This window comes from Protopterus annectens, chromosome 6.part0 (assembly GCF_019279795.1).
Source record: "Protopterus annectens isolate FY-2018-M chromosome 6.part0, PAN1.0, whole genome shotgun sequence".
NCBI classification, from domain to species: Eukaryota; Metazoa; Chordata; order Ceratodontiformes; family Protopteridae; genus Protopterus; species Protopterus annectens.
Genome location: NC_056737.1, coordinates 94,526,354 through 94,545,471, shown reverse-complemented (window position 1 = coordinate 94,545,471; position 19,118 = coordinate 94,526,354). Strand labels below are relative to the sequence as shown.

General features: G+C 42.2%; 1 protein-coding gene across 2 annotated transcripts in view; it reads left to right on the top strand.

Annotated features, from left to right (window-relative positions):
• Window positions 1–19,118, top strand: part of GPATCH2L (G-patch domain containing 2 like) — a 2,618,649-nt gene that overhangs the window by 2,525,547 nt on the left and 73,984 nt on the right. Inside the window, exon 10 of one of the 2 annotated variants that reach the window (XM_044073869.1) lies at window positions 16,029–16,560. The exons of the other annotated variant lie outside the window; for it this stretch is intronic. Within the exon in view, the coding sequence (XP_043929804.1) occupies window positions 16,029–16,195 (167 nt within the window). The 3' untranslated portion in view covers window positions 16,196–16,560. Of the gene's footprint in view, window positions 1–16,028; window positions 16,561–19,118 lie in introns of those variants that run through there. 2 annotated transcript variants of the gene reach the window in all.

Below are 19,118 nucleotides of genomic sequence, written 5' to 3'. Positions count from 1 at the left end.
CCACTGGGGATCCTTTTTTCTTGCTGTAAGCGATGTCAGAAAAAGTTAACAATCGTCTCGCCTGTGGAAAGCAAATACCACACCGAAACTTTCATTCTTACTGCATCACTTGCTTAGGCCCAGACCACGACGTCCTCCGCTGTCACTTTTGTGCTTTGTTCAATCCCAGAACTATATGTCGTCGGGCCCTTATTGTATCTAGATATTTTTGCTCTCAGTCCTTGTTTTCTGATATGGCTTTTGGTAAGCCATCTGACATCAGATCTTTCGAAAAGACATAAGGATAAAGACAGAGACAGACCGCACAGGTCCAAACCTACTGACGATGCTTCCATTAAAAGTCGTCAGTTCTCCAGTCCTCAGTAAGGCGCTTTTGCAGCCCCTGATGCCCGCTTCTGTGGATTCACAGGCCACTATCGAGACCCTTTCGGAGTCTGGTATGCCGCAAAACTCTTCATCGAGTAAGGATCCTGCGGTTGTCTCTACCTTGGATGGGTCCGGAGGTGCTGAGCAGGCATCGGTTTCCGAGGAAGTACTTTGCACTACCGATTCTCGACTCAAACCGACGATTTCTTTCCTGTCTTCTATTCTTTCTAAAACTGCCGAGTTTCTAAAGCCCAGGGTACAAACCACACCCAAGAAACCGATGACCCATCTCAGGCACCTGCTTCCTTGCCTCAGTCTCAAATACTTAAAATGGTGGAAGACTTTATAATGTTGACGGGGAAGCCAAGCTACCCCTTCCAAAAGAAAGAGATTTGTCCCCAGTAGTCTTATCTGAACAGGAGTCTGATGACTTTGGTGCCTCTGAATATGAAGATATGCAAATCCTCTCTGCTTATTAGGATTCTAATTCAGAGGAATCCATTCCTTCAGCCTCTCCACCCAAAGATTTTTCTTTTGGAGAAACACTTCATACTTTAAGGGAGCATTTCCAGTGAGAATGCCAGGACTACCCTCAATTTAAAAAGAGACCCAGGGAATTTTTAGATCTTCCACAGCACAGATCCCTGGCTAGTCCTCCTGTCCTGGATGTAGTGGATGATGTTCTCATGGAATCTAGTTTAACTCCTGACACCCTCCCTCCTGCTCCCAGGAAACCTGACCGGTATTACAGAGTCCCTGACTCTCACAATTTTCTTTTCAAAAATCCTACTGCTGACCCTGAGGTTATCTCCCAAGGGCCTAAAGGAATTAAAGCAACTTCTGCTAAGAATCCCACCACCTCAGATAGAGATTCCCGAGCATTAGACAGATAAAAAAGTATACACCTCTGCTACTCTTACTATTAGAGCACTAAATTGTCATTTCCATATGTTAAAATTCCAGCAGCATATCATGGAACTTCTCAAACAAAAAATATCAACTTTTCCTGCTTGTGTAGAAAATAGAGTTGCAAGACCTAATGCATTCTGCAAGTCAAGTAACTAAGCATACCTTACACTGTGGTTTTGATGCCCTGGAAGCATCTTGCAGGGCAGCAGTCACTGGTTCTGTCTTTAGAAGGCATGCTTGGATTAAGAAACAGCCCTTGCCAGACCATGTCAAATCTAAACTATTGGATGCACCCTTGGACAAAGACAACTTACTTGGCACCAAGGCAGAGGAGGTCTTAAAAAAGATAAAAGAAAAAGCCAAATCTATGCAGTCAGTCAAGGATTTCCTGCATCTCCAGCCACCCAGGTTCAGTAGGCATTGCCCCTCCAAACACTGGTCCTTAACTGCCCCCTCCTGGTCGGTTCAGCCCAAACCCCAGGGAAGCAGACCCCCCCCCCAGACAACATCCACAGGGAATGCAGAGATCAAAGCAATGGAGTACCACCACTTTTAAACTAGGGAGTGCAAAGCCACCCCCTCATGGTAAGAACTCACAATGACTCTCACCTTCCACCCCCTCCCTCTGCCCACCTGCACTTGCCCCTGGGAGGAAAACTCTCCTTCTATGCAAGCACCTGGGCCACCATTACCAACGACTGCTGGATCTTCAACATAGTGCCCCAGGGATACAAATTTTCTTTCCACACTCTGCCAACCCCAAAAGGGTTCCCAGATCTACCTCCAAACCAGTGGGCAGAGGCCAAAAACCAAGTCCTTTCCCTGCTCTTCATGAGGCAATAGAGCACGTTCCTGCAGAACAGATAGGCCAAGGTTTCTACTCCAGGCTCTTCCTGGTACCCAGAAAAGTGGGCACCTGGCACCCCATCCTCGATTTATCCATTCTAAACACCTTCCTGGTGATACCAAACTTCAAAATGCTCACCCTTCAGCAACTACTACCCATACTCTCCAAGAATGCCTGGCTAGCCACCCTAGACCTAAAAGAGGCTTACCTACACATCCCAATGAGGGAATCATGCAGGAAATATCGATGTTTCAGGGCAGGATCTCTGCACTTTCAGTTCTGTGCACTTCCCTTTGGCTTATCTACTGCTGTCCGAGTTTTCACAAAATGCCTGGCTCCCTCCATTACTTTTTGCAAGCAAAGAAATATTCAAATGTACCCATACTTAGACAACCGCCTAATTCAGGCAGACATAAGGAGAAGCTGCTCAAGCACCTGGCCTTTGTAAAGTACCTACTGACCTCCCTAGGGTACTATCAACGAAAGGAAATTCAAACTAGTACCCACCCCAAAAAATTATATTCCTGGGAGCAAGCCTGGACACAGTATCCCAGATGGCATTACTTACACCAGAAACGCAAACTTACCTGACAGCCTATTTCTCTCAACTAGCCACCAGACCCCAGTTATCCACAAGGAAAATCCTGCACGCTCTGGGGTTCATGGCATCTTGCCTTCTACTCATTCCATATGCCAGACTGCATATGAGGAAACTAAAGCCTTTGGTGTCAACACTCTCAATACCTGGAAACTCTTATACCAGTGATACCTTGTCTAAGGAAAGATTTCCTTTGGTGGGCAGCAGCATGCTACCACAACAAGGGACTACCCTTCTCACCACCCCACGCCACCCAGTCCCTCACTACAGATGCATCAGTCTATGCCTGGGGTGCACACCTGAACAGCAGGTGCATACAGGGCCAATGGAGCCCACATCAAATACATCTGCACATCAACCAAAAAGAGATGTTTGCTGTCCAGCATGCATTGACAGCTTTCAGACCCCTTCTCTCCCCATGAGCTCTACTGATCAAAACAGACAACACCACAGTGATGTGGTATATCAACAAGCATGGAGGGACTCATTCCTACCCTCTATGCAGGCTCGCCATGACCATTTGGCACACAGCCTCACCCATGCAACTACACCTTTTAGCACAATTCCTGCCAGGCTCTCTAAACTATTTGGCAGACAACTTAAGCAGAAATCTTCTGGACCCACATGAGTGGCAGCTAAACCAAAGAACCTTCACCCTTATAACTCAGAAATGGGGCTCCCCGAAGGTAGACCTCTTTGCTTCCCACTCCAACCATCAGCTCCGCAAATTCTTCACCAGAGAGCCTCACTGCAGGACCTGGAAAGTGGATGTTCTATTTTTCCAGTGGGTCAACCTCTCAGCCTATGCATTTCCCCCACTGCCTCTCATTACCAAGGTACTGCTCAAAATAAAGGAGGAAAAACCAAGGGCAATCCTGATTGCCCTAGACTGGCCACACTGGTACCCAGTGCTACGCAGCCTGTTCCCTCTGCCACCATGGCATCCACCTCAGATCCCAACACTCCTGACCCAGAGGGAAGGAGAATTCATGCATCCCCAATGGCATACCCTCAATTTAGCAGCCTGGCTTATTCCCTGACCACTGTACAAGCTGCCAATCTCGGTAAATAGGTTCTAGATGTTATACGTGAGGCCAGACGCCCTAGCACTTATGCTGTCAAATGGAAAAGGTCCTGCACCTGGATCCAGGCTAAGGGAGATGATAGGGCATAGCCCTCCCAACCTCTCATCCTGGATTACCTAGCTGACCTACTACACAGTGGTCTATCCTTTTCCTCTATTAAAATTCATGCATCTGCTATCTCTGCTCATTTCAGCACTGAGCAACCTCTTTTCTCACACACACTCATCAAACAATTCTTCAGAGGGGCTAGCAACTTGAGGCCACCCAGAAGAGCACCTACCCCAGCTTGGGACCTAAACTTTGTGTTAGAGAAACTCACCCTGCTCCCCCCTTTGAACCAACAGCTTCAGCAGAATTAAAGCTCCTCTCATGAAAGACAGCATTGCTTCTGGCAATTACTTCAGCAAAAAGAGTATCCGAGCTGCAAGCATTAATGGCTGTAGAGCCCTTCATCATTTTCCATGCTGACAGGGTCTCCCTCAGGACTAACACATCCTTCATGCCAAAAGTGGTGTCCAGTGTGGCTCTCAATCAATCCATTCATTTTCCCACCTTTTTCCCTAACCCACAAAACAAGGGGGAAAGAATACTGCACTCTCTAGATGTGCACAGACAGCTTGAGGGATTGGGATTTCTTTAAGTGTAGCATGTCCAACAGCTCTGGGTTTGACATGGCCTTGTATGTTAAGCAGAGATCGACTCTGAGTAGACGATATGCGAGAGAGTATAGCTGGTGTTTTTTAAGGTGGCTAGCGTAGGGCATCTGCTTTAGGCCTGTGATTCTTTTAGTGAGGTATTTCTGCGGCCTTTCCAGTTGTTGCAGATGTCTTGAGAGGTACATACCAAACGGGGCGTTGTATTCTATAATGGGTCTAATGAGGGATGAGTACAGTGGGACAATGACCTCCTTTTTTCTGAATGAAAAGCCCTTAGTGATGAGGTGTGCCACATAGAAGGATTTCCTGACTATTGTGGCGATGTGGTTATCGAAGGTGAGACCACTGTCCACCTGTGTCCCTAAGTCTCTTATCACACTTTCGGTGTTTAGTGTACTGCCACCTATATGGTAATTCATGGGTGCATGTTTTTTCCCAAAGGGGATAACTATACATTTCTTGGCATTGAGCTTGAGCCCATGGCTCTGGCACCAAGCATCTGTTTCTGTAAGGCCCTTTTGTAGAGTATCCACATCATTTGGGGATTCAGTAATGGCTCCCAGTTTGCAATCATCTGCAAACTTTGTTAGCCAGAGTCCCGTAGTGTTGGCCTGTACTTCAGAGAAGTAGATGCCAAACAAGAGCGGTCCCAGGACTGAACCCTGCGGTACTCCACTTGTCACTTGTCTGGAGCTGGATTTGGAGTCGGCTAATTTTACAGTGTGGGTTCTATCAGTAAGCCAGTTAGCAACCCATTGGGTGACGTAGGGATTAATGCCCAGCTTAGTAAGTTTATGCATGATTTCAGAGTGGAGGATGGTGTCAAAGGCCTTGGCAAGGTCTAGATAGGCTGTGTGGACCACCTTACCCTTCTCCATGGATCTGGAGACTGATTCAAAGAAGTCAGTCAAGTTCAGGAGACAAGATCGGCCCTTCACGAACCCAAACTGGGTGGGGTCCAGTGTTTGAAGGTTGCCAATTTCTTTGTTTATAAGTTCCATGATAATATCCTCCATGGCCTTGCAGATAAGGCTCGTCAGACTGATGGGACGGTAGTTTCCAGGATCCAAGGTGGATCCCTGTTGTGGAGTGGGATAACTGTAGCTCTGTGCCACTCAGTGGGCATGAAACCTGAGGTGAGGCTATGATTAAACATGACACTTAGGTGAGGTGCCAGCCCTGGATGTCATCTGGTCCCATGGATGCTGTATTAGCTTTGGAGAGTGAGTTTTTTGCCTGTGTGGTCGTTATTACCGGAATTTGGTAATCTTCCGGTACTGAGATGGGCCATTTAGGGGGTGAGAGGGGGGTGACATTGGCACTGAATTGATTTGCCAGGATATTGCCAATATCCTTGGGATCAGTATATTTAATGCCATTCTGTTTTAGCTCAGAGCAGATCTGAGCATTGCCATTTAGATTCTTGACATAGTTAGAGAATGCCTTGTGGTTGTCTTTTGGAATCTTTGGCAATTTTATTTTCGTAACTAGCCTTTGGAGGATTTTATGAAGGGTCTCAGTTTCTTACTGAGGCTGGTAAGGGAGTTTTTTGCATCCTGGGATTTTCCTCTTTTCTGCAACAGTTTCTTCTTTTTGTTGTAAAGTTTGTTTATGGCAGGGGACCACCAGATTGGCTTCCTTTTTTTGGATGAGAGCATCTTGGTTCTATTTGGGATGGCACGATTCATGCATGAGTGGATGTGCTCGTACAGTGCCTTAGTGTAGGATTCAGCAATTGAACTTTCAGTTCCCGCCTGCATGGGTGTCATTAAGTTTGTCACTTCTGACTTGTGTAGCATGAAGTTGGCTTTGGAGAAGTTTTTTTATGGAGGTTTCCTTACTGGGGGGTGGGGGTGGGATGTGGATGTTAATGGTGATTAGCTTATGGTCAGACCTGACTAACGAGGGGGTAACCATAGGTGTGGAGCATCGATTTCCCATGTTGGTAATGACCAGGTCTAGGATATTGGAGCCCTATGGATTAGTTGATCCAGGGCATTGGAATTTATGAATTCCAAGAACCGTTGGGCAAAGGTGTTGGTACATGAGTAGTTTTCCCAGTTAATGGCAGGGTAGGTAAAATCACCCAGTATTAGGGTGTTTGGTTCTATCTTAATATTTTCCAGTATGTTTAGAAAGGTGTAGTGAGAATCTTAGGGTATGGTGGGGGATCAGTAGCAAGCTACAGTTTGGATTGCAGTCTTACCTAATGTTAGTTGCACCTGGAGAATTTCAGACGCATTGTGTTGGGCAACTAGCCTGGTGGTGTGAATATCCTTGGTGAATATTGACACTACTCCACCTTTAGTGTTTCTGTCCTGGTTTTGTTGCCAAAACGTGTGGTAAGAGTTGTAGCTTGGTATTTCAGGGGTGCTCTCTGGAGCCTTACTCATGGCTAGATCCTCGTGTAAAGAAGTTAATACTTTAAGCCAAAAGTTAGATACTGCATCTGGGCCTAGGGCTTTCCTATTAGAGGCTTTTCTCAACTTTGTTTCAATCTCTCTGGCTGTTATTTCATCCCATTTTATATCCTGTACCTTTAAACTACTTATTCTTTCTTTACTTCTCCTGTCCATTTATCATCTTTGTTATGTTCCACAGGATCTTCATAGATACTTCTCCAAAATTTATCTACTTCCTCTTTTTTCGCTGGTCTATCAATTCCTTTTACCTTATTTCCCAGTTCTCTATAAAACTTTGTTGGTTCATCAGTAAATTGCTTATTTTGTGCTTTTCCCTTATATTTATCTTTGTATCTTCTGAGTCTTTCCGCCTGTTTTGAAATTTTTAGTTTATCTCCAATAGTGCATAATAGATCCTGGTATGTTGTAATACTGCGCACTGCTTTTATCACGTCTATCTTTCTTAATATTTTTGTTGATCTGTTCCCTCTTCTATATTCTTCTAACAATGACACTTCTTGTCTTAGCTGCTTTATAGTTTTCTCTATTCGATATTTCCATGATTGTATTCGCTTTCGCTCCCCCCCCTTTTCCCTTGCTACCCTATGTTCCTTTGGTAGAATTTTATCAGTTATTAATTTAGCAGCACAGTAATATAGTCTGTTTACTTCTGTTATATCGCATGTATCTCTTTGGACAGTCCTAATTACTGTGTTCATTTTATCAAGCTTCTGACTTTTGGGGTTTTATTAACCTTCTGCAGTCTATTTCTCTCATTGATCTTGTTATATCTGTCTTTGTGTATTAAATAAAGCAACTCTTCTCTTAACTCCTTTTCTGCCATACTGAGGGCACATCCCTTCTTTTCCATTTCCTGCAGGCATTCTATAGAAAGTTCTACATCTTCTTGTGGCACATTCTCTTCAGTTTCGTCCTGTGTCATCTGTTGTTTTGTCATATGGATACTCACTGGCCTATCACTCCTCAACACTGACTGCATCAGAGTTTGCACAGTTTCCTGTTCCTTTCCTTCCTGTCTAGCTTCAAATGAACTTTTATACTGGTTTCCTGTGGAAGGCTGCAAAATATCTTGATATGGCACCTGACCTGTTGCTTCCTGTTCCACTGGTTTCCCCTTAATTTGGATATCCATTGCTCTATCCTGTTGTGGTGCTTTCTGCATTTGATTTTCTACACTAAATCCTTCTCTTTGCAGCTGTTCCATTACCCCAATTTCTTTCATTGACTTCTCCATTACTGTTCTCTTTTTCTACTTTTCCTCTTTGTCTTCTTATTTTTTGTACTGTAAAGTTTTCCATATCTGGATTCCTTTGCCTATATTTTTCTTCAAATATCTTTGGTGCTGCTCTTTTTGTATTCGTTAGTTTTGCTTTCTCCTTTGCATAAATATTACACCATATTAAATCTCTTTTCCCATCCATATTTCTTCTTCACATGTCTCCTAATCTTCTTGCTTTTCCTTATTCTGGGGACTCACTCCATCATGCTGTGATGTAGTCTGTTTTAGACCTTCTACATTAAATCCTTCACTTCGCAGCCACTCCATAACTTCAACTTGTACTTTACTAATCGTCTTTCTTACATTAAATCTTTGTGCTGTTAGTCGTTTTTATTGTGAAATTTTCCATATCTGGATGCCTTTGCCTGTATTTTTCTTCAAATATCTTTGAAACTGCCTTCTGTATATTAGTTAACTTGTCTTTCTCCATTGCATAAGTATTACACCATATCAAATCTCTCTTTCTTTCCCATGTCCATATTTCTTTTTTATATTTTTCAAATATCTCTAGGTTTTGTTGTTTATATTTCCTCACTTCCTCAGAGGCTTCTTTTTCCAAAGAGATCAAAGTTTCTTAATCTAGATAGCATTTTTCAAAAATCTGTTGTATTAATGAAAGTAAATTTTTATTTGAAACTTGTGACAGTTATTTTTGCGGAAGTATTTTTCTTTCTTCTAATTTCTCTCTTAATCGTTCTGTATATCTTGTGTCTGGAAATTCTGGACTTTTTACATAATAGTAACATTACATAATTTCTTTCTTATCCTCAGTAGTCCGCTCTGTCGTCTTTATGGCTCTTCTTTGGCCAATCAATTTTTGTCATTTTTGTGGACTACTACTTCCTTCTACAACAAGGGGGCCATCCTCCCCCTGAGCCTGGCCTGGCCCCATTGTAGGATTGTTTCCTTGTTTTGAGGATTGTACACTGTCATTTTTTCCCGTCCTGGCACCAGTGCACCTACCAGGATTGTGCACTGTTTTATCCTGTGCCTTGTGCACCCAGCTATCGTTTTTATTTTTGATTTGCTTCTGTCCACGATATATGCTGTATAAATATAGTCTATATATCAGTGTCGCCTTGGTGAGATTTTGTGAAAAACAGGGTCCACCTCGCAAAGGTACTCACCAAGACTTGAGGATGAATTCAATTTCAGCACTACTCTTCATTTTTCCATCAGGACCCAACTCCATCTCCATCTGTCAAGTGAGAGTAAACCTGTGAGAGTGTAGCTTCCTTGTGTGTGAAAGAATGTGTGTATTTAAGAAGTTGCATGTGTCATACTTCTATTTCTCATTGCTTTCTGAAATTAAAATTGCAATCTGTTTTTGTGTTGTGAGTCAGCTTTATTCTTACTAAAAGATTACCTGTAAACAGCGTCAGATTATAGTAGGGGCAGACTGGGTGGCAGCGCACGGTCTACAACTTTGGAGATGGGGGGGTATGGCCAGCAACAAAACAGTTTAACTCATTTGTGCTTATAACGTTTCCTGCAGAGTAAAATTTAGAACATAGCATTTCCTGTAGAGTAAAATTTCGAACAGTGTCTCCCATTTCCATGGCCCAATGTACAACACAGGAAATAGTTGAGGTACAGCCATAGTACTGCCAATAACACTTGTAGCAGCAGGTTCCACCCTTTCCATAGCTAGCCAGTAGCACTTGAGTTCTGCAGGAGAGGGTTGATCAGGAGTTCAGTCATGATTTAAATTTGCACTGCTGTGGTCTGGGATGACTATCTGCACTGCCATATCAGAGGGTCAGTTCATTTATTTAGCAGAGATCTCTACTGGAATTTCTTCAGTATAGCTGCTGGAAGTTGGGCTGCTCAAGTGTGTGTGTGTGTGTGTGTGTGTGTGTGTGTGTGTGTGTGTGTGTGCGTGTGCGTGTGCGTGTGCGTGTGCGTGTGTGTGTGTGTGTGTGTGTGTGTGTGTGTGTGTGTGTGCGTGCGTGTGCGTGTGTGTGTGTGTGTGTGTGTGTGTGTGTGTGTGTGTACGTGTGTGTGAGTACCAAGTGGCTCAGTGATTAAGGTGTTTGCCTGTCATCCATAAGGAGCAAAGTTTGATTCCCCACTGAACACACAAAGCGTTGTAAGAGATCTGGGAACACAGATTGACAGCAACCTCTCTTTTGACCACCACGTTGCCACTGTGGTCAATGTGGCACATCTCATTACAAATGGTTTTGCATCTAGGAAGAAAGAGGTCATTGTCTCCCTCTACCCTTCCCTCATTAGGCCAATCATCGAGTACAATGCCCCATTTGGCATGTACATCACTAGACACCTGCAACAACTGGAGAGGCAGTAAAAGTACCTCACAAAGAGGATCCTAGGCCTTAAACACATGTCCTATATGGACAGACTCAAAAAACCCCCCAACTATTCCCTGTCTCATATCGCCTGCTTAGAGGCGATCTCTGCTTGACTTACAAGCCCATGTCTGACCCAGCTCTGTTAGAAATGCCACATCTAAAGAAATCCCAATCGCTCCGCACCACAAGCTCCAGAGACCTCATCCTCACAATCAACAGAACATGCTGGAGGGACAGGTTCATAACCCAGAGACTGCCCATGCTATGGAATAGACTTCCCATACATGTCAAGCAGAGCTCCTCACTGGCCCTCTTCAAGAGAAATCTTGATGAGTGGATGGGATTCACGCCTGGGATCACTCCAGTGGCTCTACTCGACAGAGGCACTAGGAACTAAGGTTGGGTGGCACGATGCCAGGGTTATCTTATGGGTTAGGCTTGTAAAGTCTCCAGGGCCATTAGTCTAGAACACACCTATGAACCTATTTGTGTCTTTCTAGCCAGAAGATTGTGGTAGATTTTTAACACAGGCTTGTATTATAATACAGGGAACACTGAATGATTTGCTGAGCATCACACAGTAGGCAGATGAAGCAAGAAATAATCAATCCCTCCATCCTTGAAATCCTGTACAACTGCTAGATATTCACAAACATCTTCATTTTCTGACAAATCACTGATGATTAAAAGTCACTGTGGTTTACAGTCTGTCAGTAATGCATGTCATTAGAGTTTCATCATTTTTATGGTTCACAAAATACAGGTTTATACAGAAACCTGTTTTGTTAACTTTTCTAAGTGAATTGGAGTAGTCTGTTTTTATTTGTCTCCAGTTTTGTAGAACATCTCTGATTTTGCCTCATATTTATGCCCTGTCCCTCATTAGCACATTTTTAATGGTATATTACTAAGGATTACAGTCTGCTAGAAATGCCAGTCATTATAGTTTCGTAGCTTTATTTTTCAGAAAATGCATGCCCATGCAGCATTTATAGTTCTGTTAATGCTTTAAGTGGTTTGGAGTCGTCTTGTACTTAAGACTGTGCAATATTAATGCACTGCTTCCTGTAGTCAAATGCACAGGGTTTGAACTTGTTCACTTCCATTTGCCTACTGTGTGACTTTGAGCAAGTTGTAATTTGTGGTCACATCTGTATGTGCCTTTATAAAGACTTGGTTTTTGCATTCCACTACTCCACTCACTGTATAGTGAGTTAATGCTGTAGTTTCCTTTGTCAGTAGTGTGAGATTTTAATCTTTCCCTTCCTTTTTACTTTAATCTGACAATCGGTGCAGAGGGTTAAGGCTGTGAGCTGTAGTTCCTGAGGTACAGGGTTTGATTCCCTCAGCCCTCATTTGCATACTGTGTGACTTTGAGAAAGTCACTTAACCAAACAGCGTTTTTGGGCAACTGGAAATTTGTGCTAGGTTCCTCAGTAGTCCTTTGGACTGCAAGCATACTGACAACCTAGGAACCAGAGTAGTTGTGCTTTAAAGGAAGGCAGTTGATCATAGTAAATAGGAGCATCATCATATGAGCCATGTTCTCTGCTTGTGATCTGTGGTTTCTTTGTTATGTTGATAGTGTGTTTATTATTTAGCTGTGAATAAATTAGACAGCATGAATATTTATCTGTGAGTACATTTTTAGTTTAGCTTGCTTTTGCATGCACAAATGGTGTGAAATACTCTGTATTTGGGCTGCAGCAGTATGTCCAACAGTGCAGATGTGCAAGGCTATGTGCTGTTCAAGAGAGGCATCCTGTGGTACAGGGTTTGTCTTCTGTGGATGCTAGTGTCCATTTGGCTGGTAGCAAATGCATTACACATTTGTCTTTTGAATTTCTGCATCCTTCACATAGCTGCTGATGACTAGAACGTCACTTTATGCTATTTGAGTATGAATCCCAGTGTGTCTCTTTCAGTTTAATAGCTTCCATATACATTTTCACTAAATATGAGTTCCTGTTTTCAATGTGATACTGTTTTGTTTAGAAAATGGCTGTTACTATTTTTGCTGTAAAATCTGAAATTAAAGTTTTTAAATTTCTGTGATAATTGTAAAAGTAAATAAGATGATAGATGTATACTGATCGGTTTGAACAATTTTTATGGTAATTGGGTAGAGTCAGCTGCTGGGGGGGGGGGGGGGTTGGTTAATTACCTTGAATAAGGCTCCATTTGTCTGCAGTCCAGCTCTGTTGACTCTGGAGGTGCATGCTGTAACAATATGGCATTAACAACCATTCAGGTCGGCCCAACTTGTGCTGAGTGATGTCAGAGGGGATAATTATTCTTGATGATATGTAAGACATAGGTAGAATGAGGCAGAGTGTCCTGCAAGAATATAAGCCCCCTCAAGTAACAGTATGTTGTTTGCAATAATATTTCTGATTTTTGTATAACTTGTGAGCTGTTGAACAAAAGCTGCTGCAATGTTTATATTGTTTTTAATTGTTTTGCTTTATTCATTGCACTAGAGAATGAATTAATTTGTTAATAGGCTTAGGTTGTGTAATACAGTCTAATCATTCTGCATTGTGCTAATATATTGTTGCTGTACCTTCTCTATAGCCTCCAGAAACTGCAGAGGGGTGGGCATTTGTCATGTTATATAGTCTGCATTGTCTGGAGTGATTATCAGAACTCTCTGATCTTCAACATCCATTATGTAGCCATTGTTTCATATTACTGCATATACAGTCTTCTCTACAAGTTTGTGTTGTAAAAGCTTTATATGTTTAGTTAAAAACTGCTACTCTGTCTGGCAGTTATTGCATAGGACAAAACCCCACTTGCCAGTGAGCTGCTTCGTATGCCAAAGGTGCAAGGTTTAAATCTTTCCACCTTCATTTATCTACTGTATGCTGTTGAACAAGCCACCTAACCAGACAGTGCTTTGGAGCAACTGGGAATTTGGGCTAGGCTCCTTAATGATTTCTTGAACTGCATGCCTAATAACTAACTTGTAAAACTGTTGGTGGTGGTAGTTGCCATCCATTCCGTATTGCACAGCTGATCTAGGTCAGAAAATGGTATGGCAATATCTTCAGCACAATAATTTTTTAATGCATGTAACCATTGATTTTCCATGTGTAGTGGTGGGACATCAGTCTGTTTCTTTGTGCTTTCCCAAACAGTACCATGGTGACTCATGTTTGTTTAGTATTATTTCTGCATCAATACTGAAGCAAAGCAAATGCATTTAAATCGCTTGTCTTTCCAACAGCATGACCTTTGGTAACTGACAGTATAAGACACCAGCATGCATCTGATTTGGGAAATGGTCAGTACTGTGCACACATTTTGCAGTTCTTTATGGTTTAAGGGCATTAATCGTTTTCATTTTCCGAGCGATCATTTGATTGATTTTTTTGAGATAGCAAATCAGCCTGACAACAAGAACAATTTAAGATATTTTTCTTGACTTCCTTTGCTTGTCAGAGTACAGAAATCTGCTGTTTGTACATCAAACACAGATGATGTTAGGAAGCAGTGTTAAAATACTTCCTAAAAGAAACACTTTGCCAATTTAACCTAGTATGCAACTTTGTGCAAATATAATAAAATTACAACCTTCAGCTTTCCTGTCAGTACCTCTTTAACCTTAACAGTAGTGTTTTTTCATTCAAGTAGAGAAAGTATACTGCTGTGAAATTAAGAAGTTTAGGTTGTTGTTTTCCTTGTGACTGCAAGCAATTAATTTTCATTGTGAACTGTTAACTGTCTCCACCAAACTCTTGCATCATAACTAAAAAACAGCTGCTAATGTGACTAGAACACCTTGAAGTAGTGTAATTAACTCTGAGTTGCATGCTACGCACTTTGGTTTGATTCCTACAACCTCTGCTTGAGTCATATCTGAAAGTATATTTGGTAATTGCTTTTTATTTGTCTTTTTTTGTTAACATATAAACAGGACAATTAAAGATATATATATAAACAGATAAACATTTGGGGAGTTGAAACAGCAATAACTTAGGTTTGGATTCATTGATAACTGCTGCAGATTTGTGCAGCACTAAACGGCATAAAGCAGATATTGCAACATGGCCCAGTAGTCAGATATGTGTTAGGGTGAGCATAACACTAGCAAACTGACTAGAACACTGCATTGGAAAACAGTGGTGCCATGTTACAGGGAAGAGCAGTGCTTAGCTGGAACAATGGATGGCTGGATATTTGACATAGTGGACATCACCAAAAAGGCAGACTAGTGAGGCACAATTTTTGCATCCATATGTGCACTGAAACATTGCACAGCCACATCTCCGTATAGCCTACAGAGGCAATTTGTCAACCCAGTTCACCAGTGAAATAGAGAGAAAGATGGTAGATAAGAAAGGTGCAAAAGAGGAAAGCAAGTAGTAGAAACAATCAGGAGTAACCTTAAGTTGTGGTAGATGGGGATTAAGGGTATTTTGTTTTCACAGATAAACTGTGGTCGTATATGCACAAAAGGTACAGACAGCAGTGGGTGGACAGACTGACAGTGCACAGTTGTGATAGGAAGTACTAACTAGACAGTGAACAAGGTATTGGTAATGACACAGTAGGATAAGGATAGTGCAGAGGCCACTGCTTATGCAGAAGCAGCACCTAAACATTGGTCAACTTTGTGTTTGATGCCATGGCCAGGCTGTACCGTTAGTGGCCCAGTGGTCACTTGCCAGGGACGCAGCTCAGCGAGTTGTGACAGGAGGTGCTTTGTAGTGCAGAGGCAGGTATCCAGCTGCTGTTATCCCTTGGATGACACCAGCCACCACTATTGATACTGGGAGATGATGAGAGAATCCTGTAGGACACTTTCATAAGGGGATCATATGCCTCCTCCTGAGAAGTGGCCACAGATACCAGCAGTGATCCCTAAAGGCAACCTTCAGCAGATAGATGTCCATCACTCTGCAGACAAACATTTGTATAATACAGGATTTTATATATTAAATGTCTGTAATCAGATATACAAAAAGTACATGTATCCCAGCAGCGTACTCAACACCTGTGGTATGTGTGATCCTAATGGCATGGAATTTTCATGTCCAGCTTTACTGGCAGTGCATATTATCAGCACCATGTACCTAGGGAGGGACATGACACAAGGGAAATGAAGGCCTCTGTAGACAGGGGTAGGCTGGCCAGTGTACTGTAAGGGAGAGCTGGGTAACAAGATGTGCACACCACTGCGTGGGGCCAGTAGGCAGATGCTGGAAGAGGTGTAGGAGGGCCATGCTTGCTGGGTGGGGTGGTTGGACAGCAGTGCGGAGTCTTGCTAACCCAAATCAGAATGGGAAGAAGGAGCCAGTGGCCAAAGCTGTATGACTTACCCAAAGTAGCATTCCCATTCATGGACATGTGTTATCTGTAGGTGGACAGGGCTTGCCATGATCCCCCAAAGGAGTCAGTAGCTAGAACAGTTCACTATCAACTCTGTGGACTACAACTGCAGTTAGCCAGGTGTCAGAATATGTGGGTCACCATATGCTGTATGTGTGCAAGTCATATAGGCATATGCATGAGTGCTCCCAGAGGTTTAATGTGTTTATATTTTCACAGGTTTTAATTGTGGAGAGAACAGCACAGTGAGAGGGCATATGCCTGATGCCAGCAGGTCTGCTGTGCTTGACTGTGATGGCAGAGTGCGTATGATGCAGTCTGATGACAGTGGTAGTATCTGGAACACTGCTGTGGGAGGTCTGACCTACATCACAGGATCCTGTTGAGATAAAGGATGACCTCACAACATCAACACTGCAGAGTGGCTCTCCTGTATCATTGAGTCCCATCCTGGTTTCCCCTAAGCCCTCAGTTGTCTCAGTCTGTGACATTCATAATGCAGTGATGTGTGCATATCCATCATCAGATAACGGAGGGAGGTTTGCTGCACCGTAATGACTCCGGATTAGTCCCTGATCAGTGTACACCACCCAGTGTAATCAGTGAACGTGCAGGTCATTGATCCAGATGCAGACAGCCGCTAACAGAATTATGGATATTATGAGTTGGTCTTCATGACTTATGTCACGCTGCCAGCCCAGCTATCTGGAATTTTGTAAATAATTCTATGCCATTTGTGAATATTAATATGATTCATACAGAAATGTATGTTATGTACTGAGCTAAAATAAACCACAGCATGCTCTGCTGACTTCAACAGAAGTACATATAAACTGTTTACCTGTGCATATGTATGTTTTAATAGTAGAAACTGGGACATACAGAGTTAATTTGCAAAACTTCAAGAAAATAAGTTTAAATTAAGTTACTTTACGATTGTAAAACAACAATGATGTGGATAAGCACTCAAAAGTAACCAATAATTAAAAAAAGAAAGTGCTAGAGTAAAAGCTAAACTCGAGCGAGGTATATGCAATTCATTTATTAAATCCACACAGTGCAGCCGATACACTACATAAACGCCTTTACACATCAAACTCGCGTTTTCGTCTCAATGGATAAGACTTCATCAGATGACCAGTGTATAAGTCAATTAATCATTTATACTGAAGTTAATTAGTAAGGAACCAATGAATTTAAATAAGTGTATTTAAAAAAACAATGATGTTTAAGCAAAGCCAATGAATATTAAAACTTCATTTAAAACCCTTTCAACATAATATGTACATTCTCATTAAATGTTAAACCTTCAATAAATAGATCTTAATAAAAATTAAGTTTTAACATTCATTGGCTTTCCTTAAACAGCATTGTTTTTTTTTAAATGCACTTATTTAAATTCATTGGTTCCTTACTAATTAACTTCAGTATAAATGATTAATTGATTTATACACTGGTCATCTGATGAAGTCTTATCCATTGAGACGAAAACGCAAATTTGATGTGTAAAGGCGTTTATGTAGTGTATTGGCTGCACTGTGCGGATTTAATAAACGAATTGCATAGACCTCGCTTGAGTTTAGCTTTTACTCTAGCACTCTCTTTTTCGATTTATTGCTTTACAATTGTGCTATAAAAGTTCTCTCTCAGTTTCAGTGTAGCAGACACAGTGTCTAGCGCTAGATTTTTTTTATTGTCTTGGAAGATAATTAATTACTAGGTTTAAAATGAAAAGTGTTTTATTGTTTTATGACTGCCAAGATCTGCAAACATCTGAGAGACATGTATTTACAACACAGATGTTAAATTTTGTTAGTTTCTGTTTTAGCTTGGGAACTGAAGTCAGGTGACAAAAAGTGATGTCATCCAAGCTAACCCAGCAGTAATATTTGATATTGATTTAAGAACTCTCTCAGAGAGAGACTGTGCATTTTGTATTTTGTCTTGGACCTGGCAAGAACATACACTCATCATCACCATCTGCACTTGCCTTGCTGTAAGTAAAATTTAGGGCATAGTATCTCTTTTAAATATAGATAGAAATATAGTAAAGATTAGTTTAGAAGTTTTCTTATTTATTTGAGACTGTTTTGCAATGTTGTTTTGAAATATTTCTTGTGGTTTTGAACTCTGAAGTTACTGTGCTGATTTACTGAGTGCTTTCTTGTTCTTTTATTATTAAACCTACCTTTGTGGCCGATATTTGTGAGACAAATATATTTAAGCTCTTAGTGTGCTTGCATATCTATTTTGTGACACTGTACAGGCCACTCCTAAATAGCCTTGCTTGGTCAGACTACCATTTGGATTATTAGTAACATTACACAGTAGGATTGGGTAGCCTGTGTTGGCTGGTGGTGGCTGGAACTACCTTATAGTCAGGGTAAAAGGGGAGATAGCTAGTAAGCCTGTGCCAGCCTTTCCCATGTGTGTGTGTCTGCTTGTATATAAATCAAATCTCAAAGTGTGTGTGCACCAGCTACTTGGGTATGGACACAAATCACTGGTTGGACAGAGGGTGCTGGAGGTCTTAGCTTGGCCACTTGGCTGAGATCTCAACCTTATAGGTGTACCAGTGGGGACTCTTATTGGGGATCTGGAGAAGGAGGGAGAAACCAGGCCCAGAAGTACTGTGATCTCTGTGTGCTGTTAAGGGAAATTGCACTTTACTGTGTGCGTGTATTTGTCATCCTCCCATTGTGTACAGCCTCCACTGTTGCCAGTGGTGAGAATTGAGGCTCCTTGATTACTAGGCCAGTGCAGGGGTGTCACAACTTACATGATGACATTTTATGCCTGCACAGTGACATGGAGTTTAAGGATATGGAATGAATGTTGCTTTTCAGGTCTCTAGGGCAGATGTGGCCTTTCTGGGTCTGTTTCGTTAAAATATGACAACTGTCCTGTAGTCTGCCTTTGCAAGCTGTGCAGTGCCTGACCATGGGAAGATGCAGATGCAAGGTGACCAGGCACATGTCATTCCTACTCATACTACACAGACAGCTGCTGAGATGGCTTAATTGTCAGCTGTGGCCACACCTGGCTGCTAGTGGCCTAATGGTTGTGGGTGCAATGCTTCTGGAGCTGCTTATGAATATACCATATTTGTGCACCTTCATTATCAGCTGTGGGCACGTGCACTTCCATGTCTGCTCTTGGCCATTGTCCAGATCATCATAAAGTACTGTAAGCTCCCAAGATTGGACACCCCATCAGGGTTCACACAGACAGTCCTGTTTTGCCAGAGATTATGTCAAGCCCTGAGACTACAGGCTACCATAGCAGTCATCAACAGTGGTCACAGCACTG